Below are 16,591 nucleotides of genomic sequence, written 5' to 3'. Positions count from 1 at the left end.
ATGAAGGATAAAGGAGTTCCCTCAAGTTCAGCCATGTCTTCAAGTGGGAAGTCATCTAATAGATATAATAATTCACCACCTAAAAGGAAGACAAGTGATGTCAAATGTTTCAAATGCTTAGGAAGGGGAGATTATGCTGCAGAATTTCCAACAAAAAAAACTATGTACATGTTATCAAATGGACAAATAGACAATGAACCTTCAAGTGAAGAAGAGAAGGAGGATGTAGAGGTGGAGTTGGATGCATTGGAGGGTGATTTGTTGATGATTCGAAGGCTTTTAGGAAGCAAAATGCAAGCTATGGACCAAACCCAAAGGGAAAATATTTTCCATACTAGATGTTCCATTCAAGGGAAAATATGTTCACTCATAGTTGATGGAGGAAGTTGCACCAATGTAGCTAGCTCAAGACTAGTTACCAAATTGAATTTGGAGACAAAACCACACCCAAGGCCATACAAGCTTCAATGGCTTAGTGAAGATGGAGAGATGACAGTGAGTAAACAAGTGGAGGTGAACCTATCCATAGGACAATATAATGACAATGTCTTGTGTGATGTGGTTCCAATGGAGGCAACTCACATTTTGTTAGGGAGGTCATGGCAGTTTGACACCAAGGCTATTCATGATGGTTTCACCAATAAAATCTCTTTCATGCAGAATAATAAGAAGATCATTCTCAAACCCTTATCTCCTAGAGAGGTGTGTGAGGATCAAATCAAATTGAGAGAAAAGAGAGATGAATGAAACACCTAAACAGAGCAAGAGTGAAACACTTAAAAAGAGAGAAACACATGAGAGAAAAATGAGTGGATTACTGAAAGTGAATGAAGTGAAGAAGTTGCTACTTTCTAGCAAACCTGTTTATTTACCTTATTGCAAAAACAACACTTTGGTTGTTGACCATTCTAACCAAATTAATTTTCTTCCTAGTGTTGATTCTGTTTTGCAGGAAATCCAAACTCAAGTTGAAGAATTGATGAACAAAGGATGGGTACAAGAGACCATGAGCCCATGTGTTGTTCCAGTAATTTTGGTGCCTAAAAATGATGGTTATTGGAGGATGTGCATAGATTGTAGAGCACTCAATAACATTACCATCAAGTATAGACACCCTATTCCCAGGTTAGATGATTTATTGGATAAACTGTATGGTGCTTGTATATTTTCAAAAATTGACTTAAGAAGTGGTTACCATCAACTTAGGATTAAGGAGGAGGATGAATGGAAAACTACCTTTAAAACAAAATATGGATTGTATGAGTGGCGTGTGATGCCATTTGGGCTAACAAATGCCCCAAGCACTTTTATGAGATTAATGAACCATGTTTTGAGAGAATTTTTGGGCAAATTTGTTGTGGTGTATTTTGATGACATCTTGATCTATAGCACTAGTTTGGAATTACATGAGGAACATTTGTGTGCTGTTTTGAATGTTCTTAGAAAATAAAAGTTGTACGCTAATCTTGATAAATGCAGATTTTGTACTGAACAAATTGCGTTCTTGGGTTTTGTGGTAAGTGCCAAAGGTGTTCAGGTAGATTATGAAAAAGTGAAGGCTATCCAAGAATTATGTTTACATCATGTTGAGTTTGCTTACAATATGGTTGTTGACAACACATCGAATTGTGATCCATTTGAAATTTTGTATGGATTAAATCCTTTAACTCCAATAGATTTGTTAACTATGCCTAACATTTCTGTTTTAAAGCATAAAGATACACAGGCTAAGGTTGACTATGTGAGAAAGCAACATAAAAAGGTTGAAGCACAAGTTGAAGGAAAAGGTGAATGTTCTTCTAAACAAGTTAACAAAGGAAGAAAGAAAGTAATCTTTGATCTTGGAGATAGGGTCTGGGTGCACATGAGGAAAGAAATGTTAACTAGACAAAGAAAATCCATGCTCCAATCTAGACGGGATGGACCTTTTCAAGTGTTAGAAATGATTAATGACAATGCCTACAAGATTGATCTTTCAAGTAAGTACAATATGAGTAGCACTTTTAATGTGTCTGATTTGTCTCCTTTTATTTCAGGTGATGAAACTTTGGATTTAACTTCAAGTCTTTTTCAAGAGGGAGGGAATGATGCGGACATCCAAGCCCAAGGGCCACGCACAACACGATTGGAATATTTGAACTCAAGACCAAATACAGAGTATCAACCTAACCACTGGGACAAATGATCATTCTTGAATTATAAGGATTGTAGTATCGTCTTATTTTCTTACAAACAAGAAAAGACCTTTGTAATTTATACACTGTTGAAACTCAGAATAGGGACGAATATTTTGACAATTTTAGAGAGTGTTTCTCTGCTAGGGTTTTTCCCTGTATCTTGCAATCTTATCAAGAATCCACCAATTCTTGTGGCGATCATCCTTAGGCTTATCAAACTTTGTTTGTGGCGCCTTCCTTTATCCAGGTTTCTGTTTTGAATTTATTCCGTTCCGTAACCCTAAATTTCCAATTTTATTGTCATTTCTATTTGGATTCATATCACTCTCTTAATAACTTTGTATGCGGGGAATTGATATGAATGATTTTTATATGTGCATTAATATCAATCAAGGTTGAATATTATAATCTTTTGAAAAAATACAAACGAGTGAGAAAGATGAATCTCAATCCCAATTTTCCCAATTGACTCATACAAATCTTTTAATTTGCTTTATTTAATTTCTTGCAAATTCACAATACAAACAACCTTTTCAACAAACTTTTACAAATTGTCTTATATTAGTGAATATTATACTTGAGAATTTAATTGTTCTTTGTGGGTTCGATATCCTTTCTTAGGGACAAATTATTACTTATGACACGGTACATTTGTCGTTAAATAGTCATCAGTAATTTCTGTTGTGATCAAATCATGCGCATCTTTAAGCATGTGAAACAATTTTGAATTGTTTCCTTTTAACCCTTCAATGCTTAGTGACCGAATCTTCAATTATCTTTGTCACGTTGATTGCTCTTTAATGCAATAGACGCTTAATAAAGAAGTTTTAGCTTTGTTAATATATGTGCGTCATTGTCAACTCATATATGCATCAATGCACTTTTGAATTCCTTTCATTATTGTGGTTGTTTGAACATTGTAGATATATCTGGCAAGACTTGAATCACATTTTCCACTTGTTTGTCACAAGTTCGTTCATTCAAATAGCTTCCTTAACCAACCGAATCAGAATGTTATGCTTGATATAATTGAATTTGAATCTTCATAGTGTGTATCTTCGGTTCTTGTATAAGACGTTGAATTAGGAATGTTCTTATATGAGCCTTGAATACATCTTTGATACATGGTTACTTTCAAAATAAATCTATTGTGTGTTTTCTCAAAGTAATATCTGAATGACGCTTCCATGCTTGATTACACCAAACTCATTCATAACTTCATGGTTTCCTACATCAAACATTGAGTATGAAAACTCTAGATGTTGACTTGTATGCGTCTTTATGTTCCTAAAACACATTTAGAAACCTTTCATGAATTTCAACAATCAATATAATCTTTATACTTAAAGCATGAGTATTACTGAAAAACAATATCTTTGAATATTTATGTATTATCAAAACTTTCTATTCTCATATATTAATTCATAAATATATTATCAAGAATTTCTATAGTAACTCAAATTAAACATTTAAGCAAAATTAGATTTAATATTTTTTATATAATTAAAAAAACTCTTTAATACATAATCAATCATATACTATGTTTTTCAAAACCTTTTACGTTCGAGCACTGAGTGTACAATTCGAAATTAATCACTAGTGTATAGGTATATTTGAAATCATTTTATAATCAATCATGAAATTATATTTCTTCTTTGAAACATTAAAGCACATGTATTCTCATAAAAACAATTTGTATTGTATTTCAAATCAATTTTGCAAAGACATTTTTGGTTTCAATTGTTTGTTTTTATTTAATTTATTTTCAATGAATTCTCAACATTAAAACAAGTATAGAAAATATTTAATAACCATTTGAACATGTAAGTAATTAAATTAGTGAGTATGGAAACTTCCTTGTCAAATGATTGTCCAACACGTATCATCATTTGTCACATATGACTTGATCAATGTCTAACGCATTGTAAAGCTTTTAGGTCTATCAATTGTGTTAGCTCTCCTCAACACTATATCATGAGCTTGGTCCATTGAATGCTTATGTAGACATCATCTACCATAATTTATGAGACCTTCGTATAACTCTTTCATGCTTGAACATTGTCTAGCAAGTTCCTATGAGACATCATTTGATGCTTTATGTGAAGACACACTTCTAGTCCTTTTCAACATCTTGTTGGTTTGACACCTTCAGCAAATACTATGCTTACTTCTATCATCGCCTGGCAAGGATATATAGTATTTGACATAGTCTTTAACATTTTATGTAACATCATCTTTCTTCCTTTCCAGCACATCATCTAGTGTGCATTCACTATATAGTCTAACACTTGTATTCTTTGCATCATTTGATATGTTTATTTTTTTTTCTTCAAGTAATGTCTACCATGCCTAAAGTAGCGTTTGTCATATTCAATCCTTCGCAACATGTATCGTCTGATATGTTCTTTGTGAAGTCTATTAGTTCATAGCTTCTGATTGACTCTCATGATCGTCTGATATATAATTTCTAATGATTTTGTACATGAGTGAGCTTGGTTATACATCACAACAAATCTTATAATATTTGTTATCATCAAAACTCTTAGACTCTCAGTCTAATGGATGATAGATCATATCTTTACATGTACTTTTACATCTCTCAAACTTAGAAAACCTTCATGGTGGTCTTGCCAACATGCTTATTTATGTTCTATCTGAGTCAGTAAGCCAAGCTTTTTATTTATCCAGTAACAACATGCATCTAAAGTTGGTTTGGACACAATTAATGTCATGCTTCAACAAGCACTTTAGGTTCGTGACTAAGCCATCAAAGAAGTTGTCAGATGGAAGGCCATGAAAACATTTATGCTAGGTCTTGGACCTAAACCTATAACACAAACAACTTCCTCAAATCCACAAGTGTTGTCATCGGAATATGAAGAGTTGGAAGAAATTGATTAAATGTCCACCCCTTTGTTGTTGGTACTTAAAAAGGTGGAGAAATATATATGAAGAGCAAATTAGAGTGAGGAAAAGTATAAAAGAGGAATACACATTAAGGGGGGAGAAAATTGGAGCTTTATGAATAATGATCATTAGAGCTTACGTCCAAAAGGAGCCTCAAGAGGAAAATATCGAGTTCAAGGGAACGTGCAGAATAAAAAGAATATCAATGTTTACTTTCTATGTTGTTTTGTTTGTGCTTAAATTGTAACAAACCGAGTTATAAAGTCTGGTGATTCTTTTTAGCAAAACAACAAGTCTTTATGATTACCTGTTTGGCGAACAAGTAGGCGGCAATTTATAAACTTTGTCTCAATTACCTGAACTATCTCTAGTAATCATTTTTGAATTTGCCTTGTACTCAAATGACTAAGATTATATCTACTTGATATGACCGAACTAATGAAGATTAAGTTTATGATTCAACATTTTGATAATCCATCAACCTCGCTTTAGTGAATGCTTTATACATATTTGAGTTTTATAATAAAATGTTTTAGGAAGACATGATTTGTTGAACATGTTTTTGAAAATATCATGTTTTAACCTTATTATTTCAAGAACCATAAAAAAAGAGAAATTGTTAGTGAAAAATACCAACACCCTAAAATTTTGATTAAGTGTTAAAAATAACTAAGTACAAACATGGTCATGCTTGGTCTCTAAGATGATAGTTTAGTTCAACAACATATCAAGCAAGACACAAGTGTTTTGTTTAACATATGATATTACATTATAGTCTTGTTTTATGCCTAACAAAACATGCACACGCTCAAATGATAAACATATAAGTAAGCTAACATTGTATTACACAAAAAAAACATATAAATGTTTATTCTTTATTGCATAGAATGTTCATTACTTTTGTCTACAAAAAAATCCAGTATCAAATGGTAAGTCACATTAGAAAATCTCTTGGATAAAGAGCTACAAATGCTTTTCTTCAACAAATCCCTAAGTCATGCATTGTCAACTCTAGAAGAATTATGTACTTTGTACAATATTGTACGTCAGACAAATTTAAGAAAATGCACACTTCACAAGAAGAGATAAGCACATCTAGCTATTATAATGTAAAGTAAAGAAGAAAAGGACATACATTGCTACATGGAATGCATTTAATGCATCCTTTTACATCAAACTCATCAGATGAAAGAAAGACACTAAAAAGTAATTGAAGTTGATCAACTTCCAAAAAATGATTCACAACAACTACTTTTTTCAAAGCATATATAAAGCATCTCAAGAAGAAGAAGGAAAAGAGAAATGACATTGTATTATGTTGAAACTTTGTTGAAATTTTTGCACCCATCAAAAGGTTCATAGAAGAACATTGTTCGCGCTCTATTAGCTAACTACAAGAGAGTATACAAATATCACATATGTTAACAAACAATAATTCTCTCTAATGAGCAACTGTGTGATCTATTGATCATCAATCATACAACTTCTTTATCTTAGTCATGAGTGACTATTTGACAAATAAATACTCAATTATTTGTCAGAGTGACTACTATTCAAAGCATACTCGATTAAGTTAGGAGTGACTTGTGAAAAAATACTCAAAAGATTAACCAAATGTAATTACGAGCTCAAATAATATTCAAGGATTATTATCAGAATATATGATAAAAAATGTTTTAAAAAAAAATACAATTAAACTTATTCATAAAATATTTTTATATATAAAACTAACGTTTAAATAATTATCATCGAACAATATTCTTGAAAAGACTGTTAAAATTAATTAAAATATAATTCAACTCTTTCATTTTATACAGTAACAAATATGTATAATAAAAATAATTAACTGTGTAATTTATTTGGTTGTAATATGCATTTATAAAATTTTGGATTTCCCTAAATAAAACTAAACAGAAAAAAATATCAATTAAATTGTTTGCATGTCTGATTGATCCATCATGAATATTACATACTGAAATACTAAACAAAATACTATTATCTATATCATTGGAGTATATTTCCAATGTGAATATCTCTTGGTTGGATAAATACAAATGTATACCATTTTTTTCTATAAAATCAAATATAAATACTATAATTTAATAAAAATAATTCAATTCATAGAAGTAAAAAACTTGAACTTGAGTGGAGTGAGTTGCAGAGGAGAGACTTTCGGTCAAGTTGCAACAGAAAAATATTCCAGTCTTTCTTTTATTCTATACTACTTCGCCTGCAAGGAACCCTTTCTGGTGCTATTATTATACTAAATATATATTAACAACTTAAACAAACTTGTGCTTCGTCTTGCAGCAAAGTGTGTGAGTCATGGCTCTTTCTACCTTACTCTTACTCACTCTCTTCTTCCTCCCACTCGGTAACATTCTCCCTTGCTCTTCCTCTCCCTTCCATTTCCCATTTTTCATTTCTTGTTTTCGTTTTCATTTTTCAGTTAAGGCCAGGGAAGTCGTCATCGCCGAGGACGGTTACACCGTCACCACCGTGTTCGACGGCAACAAGCATCACACCGCTCCTTACATCGTCCTCCAGCGACCCTTTTCTTCCGATCTCATCCTTCTCGATTCTGTCAACAGCACTTTCTACACAGCGCAATTCCCCATTTCCCAAGGTTCTGCCACTCCCGTTTTTGTCTTTTGGGGTACCAAAGTTTCGATTTTTCTTTATTTTTTGTGGTAATTCTTCGTTATTCTGTGGCAGAAGTCGTTTTCACGAGGCTTTCAGGAGATGGGTCTGTGGGGTATTTGGATGGTGACGTTGGTTCAGCTCGGTTTGCTAAACCCAGAAGCTTTGCTTTTGATCTTAGAGGGAATGTGTATGTTGCTGACAAGTCCAACCGTGCAATAAGGAAAATTAGTGCCAAGGGTATGCTTTGTGTAATTCCATAACTTTGTTGCATCTAGAGTTTGCATAGAAACGTTAGCAAGACACTTTTTTGAATATATTCTTTATTATTAACTAAAATTTATGGAAAATCATAAAATTTGACGACTTGTTATTTTTAACTAGTATGATTTTTTACAGTTTCTAATAAATTTTAACCATTAGTAAAGAAAATGTGATATGAGGAATGAGTTAGTTGGTTTGTTGCTAAGATTACTCAAAAATTGTCGCAAGCAAGTATGGGTCAAACTAAGAATGTGAATTGTTGAGTGTGGTGGGCTGGTGGGCCTCTAGTTTTGATTCTAGCTTAGAATGGCGTAAGGATTGTTTTTAAATGCACGGTTTGGATGGTGAATTAGGTGAGTTGTGTTATCAGAAAATGTTGAACATTCTTTCTGTCTAATTTCGTCTTGTCTCTAGGTGTGACCACAATTGCTGGAGGGTTCTCAGACCAGTCAGGCACAAAGGATGTCCCTGCACTTAATGCATCATTTTCAAATGATTTTGACCTGACCTTCATTCCGGGGATGTGTGCTTTGCTAGTGTCAGATCACATGCATCGATTGGTCCGCCAGATTAATTTGAAGGAGGAGGATTGCACCCTTGGTTCTAAATCTGGTGAGATTTTAGAATTTGGGTTATCTGTGTATGTGTCTTATATTTATTTTTTCACATTTTTATGTTTTTTGGTTTTGTAAAATGATTAGCGTACATCCCATTTTTGAGGTGTAGAAGGTGGAAGGAAGAGACAGATTGAAAAACATATAATGAAGAATAAAGAATTGTAGACACCTCCACTCTATAGTTGACTTAACACCTAGAGAGATAAAGACAAAAGAGAGAAAAGTGTGGGAACAATAAGTAAAGTAATATATATCATGTGTTAAGAGGAAAGAGAGAAAAATAAGTTCTAATGAAGTGTCTTGAATGATGTAGTTTTCACATATCATATAACTACTAAAAAATAAAGAGAGATAAATTGAGAGATGTGATACTATAGAAAGATATATGAAGAAACAATGAGGTTGAAGAGAAGTATAAGTATTGTGCAGGTGCATTCTTAACCATAATATGGAATAGTAGACTAGGTAGCAATTTGGTAACAAGTGGACAGAATGAAACTCAGTGGAGACCAATGTCTCATGTGTCACTTTTGACATGGGATTTTCCTCCATGCATTTAGGCTAACAAGGGGGCACCTCCTAACTCCCCCAATTCCAAAAACAACACTGAAACTTCTTTCTTCCACATATTTGGTATTTGGAGTAATTTTACAGTTTTTGCTGCTTCTACTCTCAAGCATTATAAGAATGGATTATTTATTCTGCCCATACCTTTTTTCTATTAAAATTCAACTACCATCATACATAACTGTTTTGTCGAAGGATTTTCCTTAGGTAATCCATTTGCATTTTCCATGATTCTTGTTGATCATTAGCCCCTCCATTTCAAATTAATCAACATTTAAGGGTTTTTTTTCTCAGATTAAGAAAACAATGAATAAATTAGTAAAACAATTTTACTGAAATATCCTAACTCTCTCAATCTTACAAGTGGGTTATTAAGTACTTCAAGACAACATAATTTTTTTTAATTCTTCCAAGTAAATAATCAATTTGAAATGGAGGGAGTATTTCAAAGCAATTCATATTTTATGTTATCATTTTCCAATTGGATTTCATCTGAATTTGGAGTGAGAGTTCCTCTTAAACCATGTTGAAGTAAGAGCTTTATGTTAAGTATTCCCTTGCTCAATTATTCCTTGCCTTCTCTAAGCTAGATATTTTAATAGACTATAATGTTGGGAAAAAACTCTTTTGTTTAGGGCTAGGTGCAGTTATGACTTGGACTCTTGGATTAGGACTTTCATGTATACTTGGCTTGGTAATTGGGTTTGCAGTGCGCCCTTACATCATCTCTAATGTAAGTTCCTCTCAACTTGTTAAGATGTTACATGGTGAAAGAGTAAAATTACTTACACATTCTCCGAATGAACTGTGTAGACAGAAAGGCCCCAATCCCTGCCATTGCAAAGGGACATGGAAGCATTGCCTAACCAGTCTGGGGAAGCAAACTCCGATACTCTTCTACGGCGCCAAAAGCGCAATTGCTAGCTGTAGCTGCTCCTCTGTTTACACGATCATGGTGAGGTTTTGGAGATTGAGTCTCTCACATTTTGTTTGCTTGTCTAGAATTAGAATAAACATAGTTTCTCCAAGGCCACATCTGGAGTCTGTGTCTTTGCTAGATTTAGATGCCTGCAATAGTGGTGAGGTAACAAAACCAGGTAAGTACTATGACCAATTGAAGGATTTGATGAGTTTTGATGAAGATTCAACCAAGGGATCCTTCAACAAAGGCAATGATAGCAGAGGAAGGAGGAATGTGTGCCATGAAGGTGATCTCTTGATAAAGGCTAACATGGGCTTCGTAGAGCCACCTAAAGATAACATTCTCAATCCAGAATCATCTGTGTGTAATATGGGTATTGTGAAGCGTAGATGAAGTTATTGTAAGATAGCTCTCTGTCATGAAACTAACATGCATATACTTTCTCACCAATCATAGCAACATCCATCTTTTTTTGCTTTTGTGCTTTGTGAAAGAAAGTAGTAACCATGGAAAATATGGATTTCTGTACCGTTAAAATATCATGGCAATTTTTTTCTGCACCATATCAATTCTAACCTACACCCTATCATTTTTTCAAATTTCCAAAAATTTCCAAAATTACCCTTCTTTCGGATTTGAAAATCCTAAATAGTGAATGTAATTCAAAAATAAAAAATATATTCCGGAAAAAAAATCCGGAACACAATTTAAAATGTATTATGGATGAAAATTTATGGAGTTCAAAAATGTGTTCTGAAAATTGAAATCCGTAATATTTCCATTCTATAAGTAATATTTTGTCATTTAGGAGGGGTGATTTTGTATTTTTAATAATAGATTGGGTGAAATGTTGCATATCAAATATGGTGAGATCAAATTAAATGATATTGAATGTATTGAGGCCCTTTTTCCTCTACCAAAAAATTTCAATATCTTAACCCGTTTTCCTAAATTGAAAGGTAATGAAATTTTGACGATTTCATTTTCACATTTACGGGGAAATTCCATACGTGTGTACCACATCGACATATCGTAATCCGTGTTGTTTGATTTTGAAAAATTTTGGTCACTTCAAAACTCATTGAAAGAAACTTCATTTCTAGATTTTTAGTTGACTATAAGCTATGAAGTTCGGACACTCCTCTTAAATGGCGTGTCGGTGTCTGATATTCGTATCGAACATCGACACTCGTATGATATCTGTAGGATACGTATTCATGAAGTGGTGTCTAATTTAAAAAGTATTTGTTAGATTTCTGACAATTCTAGTACGTTTTAACACAATTTAAAAAAAAAATACATTAATTTTCTCAAAATTCAAATTTTATTGTATAAATTGTTATTATAATTATAAAAATAAAAAACAAATTTTTGTGAATCAATCATAAAAAAACATCTTTTTGTTCAAAAAATAATCAAAAAACATATTTTTGCTCAAAAAATAATCTAGAACATACTTGTGCACATAAATCTTTATTGTCAATTTATATAATTCATAATTATATAATATATAGATTTGTGTTCTCATATGTTACATTAAAAGATTTTATACATTAAAAGATTTTACGTATCTCCATATTAAAAGATTCTACGTATCTCCATATCGTATCAGTATCTTGCTACATATAACTTATAAGTCCAATTCCAACAACGAATTCACTTCAATGAAAATAATATTGTAATGTTTGATTCAGAAACCTCATTAGTCAATGTTCATTTAAGAACAAATATACGAAAAAGCTAATTAAGAAGACAGGGTCGAAATACTTTAAAATATATGATCAAAATAGGTTAGTAAAACTTTTAACTTTTACTAACCAATATCCTTGAAGGCACTTTAGTAACTCAATTCAACGAATATTATGATCTTGTCCAACTAAAGTTCAAAATAAATACGTTCTTGTTTACCATGCCAAATTCATTTAAATAAAATACAAATTACATTTTTCTAAGAACTAGTTCAATTTAGTGGACATCTGGTTAATATTGTAAATTCGTGAGAAGTATTGGACATTTAAACATGACGAGGATCACTAGAAGAAATAGCATGCAAAATTTCTTGATCCCATCCCCCCCTCATGATAGCCAGAATTGCTGCTTACACTAGACACCATAGCAACCAACATTTGGCAAAACTGAATAAACAATTTTGCAATAAACTGAATATTATGATCACCAACTTCTCCTTACTAAGACCCCATTGAAAGAAATCATTATACCACTACCTATACCTGATGACATTCTTCCCTCTCCATTTAGGTCACATCTTCTAAAATCTAAACTTCCTAATAATTGTATGTACTCAATACCTGTGGCCATAGCCCATGAAACTCATTCTGGACCTAACATTGTGATTGGGAGTGTCATACAGTGACTCCCCATAATTCACAGGCTTGATAACCACATATTCCTGCCTCCTATCCTGTTCTTGAACTGCCCCAAACACTATCTCATTGGTTGTCTCATGGCTCTGCTCATAGTAAGTGTGAGGGGTTGCCGATCGGTACTGTTGGCGATGATGGTGCTTCTGCTGCTGCTGATTGAGATCTCCATCCCATCCACTATAGAATGCACGACTTTGCTGCAGTTGTTGCATTTTCTCTGCATCCTTGGACATGAAAGGATAGGTTTTTCTAGGGGTTGGAGCTCTTGTGTCAATCGAAGGAGGTTCGTCTTCATCAGGGATCACGAAACTTTCCTGCACAGGCCAAACATTTGCTTGCTTCTGAGGTTGCTGGAGAAGTGGTTGTCTTTGAAATTGGTGGCTTAGCGATTTTCTTCTGAAAGAAGGAAATAATCCTCCCATTATCTCCACCATTGATGCACCGGCATTTGCAAGAAGCTTCCCGAGGGATCCAAAGAAGCCTTCTTCCTGCTTGTCAGGTTCATATTCTGCTGGAATTAAAGGAGGCCTGACAGATTTCAAGGGCTTTTGATATGAACTTGGAGGAACCGAAGATGTTATTATTGGAACCTGAGCCTACAAGAAACATGAGATGGATTATAGACCATGCATCTGTAGTATCACGATGCTATATCAGTATGAAAGTAATGCATGCAAAGTTGAAATAAAAAGTAATAACTTGAAACTATAGAAAGCATCAATTTTCTACTATGCAATTCTCTGGGGAAGAAACTTGATGCTTTTGGCTGCAAAGTTTAAGAACAACAGTCCTCCAACAATACTGCAAAGTTTTAGATTCATTCACGATTCACGAAGTTCTATAACTACGAGTTTGGTAAGAGAGAACGATGTGGAAGAGGCAAGAGAGGAAAAATGGAAAGTTTGATAGGAAAGAAATTTGAAGAATTGAAAAAAAAAAATAGTTTGAGACCCACAAATTTATTCCCTCAAAAATAGTGAAAAGCACAATGACATTTTGAAATACAATACAATAGATTATGTCGTGTGAGTGTAACCAAGTTTCAGTTACAAAACACTCCCATAATCAATTAAGGGAGGCTAGAGTTTTATTTTTCTTTTTTCAATCCTCACTCTTGTTATAATAAATAAATCAAGTATATTAATAATGATAAATAAGTAACAAAAAGTATCAATCATAAAAAAATATTAATAATGAAATAAATAATACTATTATGAATTAAGAATAATAAAATAACATTTATTTATTTTTATTTTAAACCAAATAATCTAATAAATCAAATTCTACTCTATTTCCTTTTCATTTCTCTTAAACCAAACAATCTGTACTCTAACTCTATTTCTTTTCTCTTCCATTTCCTCTCCCTTCCATTTTTTTTCTATTTATCAAATATATAGCATAAGTGGTTGACCATTTTAGTATAACTAAGAAGTCTACGTGAGTATCATTCAGGGTAATGCATGAGAAGGAGTAGGACAAGACTAAGGCACTAACGTCCTGGGATGCTACAATTGTACAAAGCCTTCGCTGCAATAATGCCAGCATGTAACCAAAGAAGCCAGCCCCAACTAGCATTGCAATCCCTGTAACATTGAAGACAATTAGCCTAAATTTGATTAGCCCTTGACAGAATTTCAACCGGAAACATGTATATGGGTTGTTAGTTTACCAAGTGGGAATCCACTGCCATATTGATAGGCACAATCATCAAAGTGGAGTTGGATCTCCCTGATGGCTCGGTTTCCTCTGTCTATGACGAGTAGTGAACAACTACTTCCAACATAAACCACATCAAAGTCATCAGAAAATTTAGCTTCTTCACTTGGTCCATCAACATGCCCCCCTCCCCGGCTCCATTTTCCTCCCGCAATTGTCGTGACCCCTGAAACAGAAATCTTCACTGAAAGGTTCCCACGTTTGACTCTAATGCTGTACAGTTTTATATTCAAAGATTCTGGACCGACCATTACAGTACATACACAGGACTTATAAGTTATCTAAAATACTAACTATGTTAAGCATGCATTGGCAAACAAACAAAAAAGGTCACCTAAAATTACTTTACCTGAATCACTAATTTTCCTAATTGCCATATTCGTAGTATCTGCAACATAGATATTTCCTCGGTCGTCAACAGTTATCCCCTTAGGGTGGTTCATCCTGGCCTCCCTGAGCTTCCCATCAATATGTCCAGAATACCCTTCAGCTGACCCTGCAACCAGCTTGGGCCTGCTGTCTGCACATAGCAATGAACATCATCTCCATCAAGTGAACAACAATTCAACTACGCATACATGCAAAAGAGTTTAACCATTACAGAGCAACTATATTAGTCAAGCCCCACAGAAACAGTGTTCAAAGTGCATTACAATCCTGTAATACATCTTCATTCAGCTCATAATAAAGTGACATGAGAACATGTCTTCTAATCTAACCTACCCATTAGACATTAAGAATCACAATAAGTAAACACAGTCCACATGACGCAACGAAGGGATTGAATTCAAAACGAAAAGAAGCTAGATAAGCCTAAAGTAGCTAATCATTACAAACCCAGCAAAAGACATCTTAACATAAAAATTCCCCTTCCCCATAACAGCACAAACCTATGGCTTTTCATTTTCCCAACATATCAAAATTGAATAATAAAGTGAACTTCAGAAATCACTTAGAACCACAGGCCATCATTAAACCCACATTGTGACACTTACACAAAGAAAGCGAGGAGGAAATCCTATAAATGTTACTATTAGCCGAATCAAGAATGAGAAGCTCCCCACTGGGCAACACCTCTACAGCATAAGGCTCGATCCCAAGCTTGCTCCCATCAAACACAGTCTCCACACTGAATCCACCCTCGAACTTCATCATCGACCTGCTCGAAACCGCTGCAAGAAAGCCCACATTCAAACCTCACAACCCAGAAGACCAAACCTGCAGAAAACGAGAAACCCAGAACCAAAAACCAAACCAGAGCCAGATCCATACCCGCTTTGGTGGTGGCCTTGAGCGACCACACCCACTTGGTGACGGCAGGCACGGCATTGGAGAGAAACCCACTAACAATTTCTGAAACCACGAAGACACAAAGTTATTCTGAGCTAAAGGAGGAAACTTGGACGAAATGGAAGCAAAAGAATGAACACAGGTGAATGGGACTCACTTGCAGGAGAAGTAGTTGAAGGGGCAGCTGAGACATGAAGGGTGGAGAATAGTACGAGGTTGAGGAGAGTGAGAGCCCGTAACAGAAGGTACTTACCCATTTGAGTTATTCCGAAGCTGTGGGTTCGGAGAATGCGAGGTTTGAACAATGGTGGTGAAGAAAGTTGATGGAAGAACCCTAATTCAGAGGTGCGAAGAGAGAAAAGCAAATGGTAATGTTTCTTTTTTTGGGGTAATGTTGGTGTTTGCAGAAAGGAGAAGAAAGAAAGGAAAGGAAAGGAAAGGAAAGGGAGTGTGTTTTCGAGTGAGCGAAAAGAGTGAAGAGGAAAAGGCAAAAGAGAGAGAAGAGGAAAGGTACAGTGCATAAAATAAGATCAAAAAGGAGAAGAGAGAGAGAGTCCTTTAATTGGTTTTCATGTCGTTTTTTAAAGTCGTTTTCAATATATAAAAGGATGGTGGAAATGAAATAAAAATAGAAATGTTATTTATAGAGATTTAGAAATATTAAAATGATATGTATAAAATAATGGTTTTTAAGGAAGAAATTAAAAGGAATTTTTTTGTAAAATCATAAAAACTAAATGAGTAAAAGAATTACTTTTTATTATTCTTAAAATTGGTTTGGTGTCGCTGTATAATAAGATAAAAAAAAGTAAGATATTAACATAATAGAATACGAACAAAATAACAATTAATCATAGTTGGTGAGTTAAGCATATAATAAAAACTAAAATATTAATAGGTTGTGACAATCATATTGATGGTAATTATTGTTATAATAATAATAATAATAATAAAAGTGCAGTGTAATAATAGTGACAGTGAGTAACGATAAATAATAGGTGATAAGTGAAAAAATGATAATAATAATGATGATGATGGTTAAAGGATATTGTGATGTTGAATGTGAAAATGATAAAAAATGATAATGCAGGTGGTTACAACATAGTG

At 33.8% G+C, this 16,591-nt stretch overlaps 3 protein-coding genes across 7 annotated transcripts; 2 read left to right on the top strand and 1 right to left on the bottom strand.

The window, feature by feature from the left end:
* On the top strand, nt 1-2,185 carry LOC137839018 (uncharacterized). The gene is made up of 3 exons (XM_068648147.1): nt 1-702; nt 953-1,125; nt 1,480-2,185. The coding sequence occupies exons 1-3, from the start codon at nt 1-3 to the stop codon at nt 2,183-2,185; spliced, it is 1,581 nt and encodes a 526-aa protein (XP_068504248.1).
* A 5,051-nt stretch (nt 2,186-7,236) lies between these two features.
* Nucleotides 7,237-10,544, top strand: LOC137806480 (NHL domain-containing protein). 5 transcript variants are annotated; one of them, XM_068606620.2, is made up of 6 exons: nt 7,237-7,458; nt 7,534-7,710; nt 7,803-7,964; nt 8,403-8,600; nt 9,808-9,905; nt 9,990-10,544. In XM_068606620.2, exons 1-6 carry the CDS (start codon nt 7,410-7,412, stop codon nt 10,485-10,487), a joined length of 1,182 nt encoding a protein of 393 aa, XP_068462721.1. In that variant the 5' UTR covers nt 7,237-7,409; the 3' UTR covers nt 10,488-10,544. The 5 variants fall into 5 exon arrangements, with proteins under 5 accessions (XP_068462721.1, XP_090156469.1, XP_090156468.1 ...); XM_090300343.1 differs by having other exon boundaries at nt 9,986-10,544; XM_090300342.1 differs by having other exon boundaries at nt 7,800-7,964; nt 9,986-10,544.
* A 1,471-nt stretch (nt 10,545-12,015) lies between these two features.
* LOC137806479 (uncharacterized) lies at nt 12,016-16,060 on the bottom strand. Its single transcript, XM_068606618.2, has 7 exons — nt 15,642-16,060; nt 15,467-15,547; nt 15,190-15,366; nt 14,544-14,714; nt 14,148-14,360; nt 13,973-14,061; nt 12,016-13,074 (listed from the first exon to the last, which is right to left on the bottom strand). The coding sequence occupies exons 1-7, from the start codon at nt 16,003-16,005 to the stop codon at nt 12,397-12,399; spliced, it is 1,773 nt and encodes a 590-aa protein (XP_068462719.1). The 5' UTR covers nt 16,006-16,060; the 3' UTR covers nt 12,016-12,396.
* Nucleotides 16,061-16,591: the final 531 nt, after the last annotated feature.

The sequence above is a fragment of the Phaseolus vulgaris genome, chromosome 3 (assembly GCF_051622355.1).
Source record: "Phaseolus vulgaris cultivar YP4 chromosome 3, ASM5162235v1, whole genome shotgun sequence".
Lineage (NCBI taxonomy): Eukaryota > Viridiplantae > Streptophyta > Magnoliopsida > Fabales > Fabaceae > Phaseolus > Phaseolus vulgaris.
Note: the sequence above shows the minus strand (reverse complement) of the source record. Positions and strands in the feature narration are given on the sequence as shown.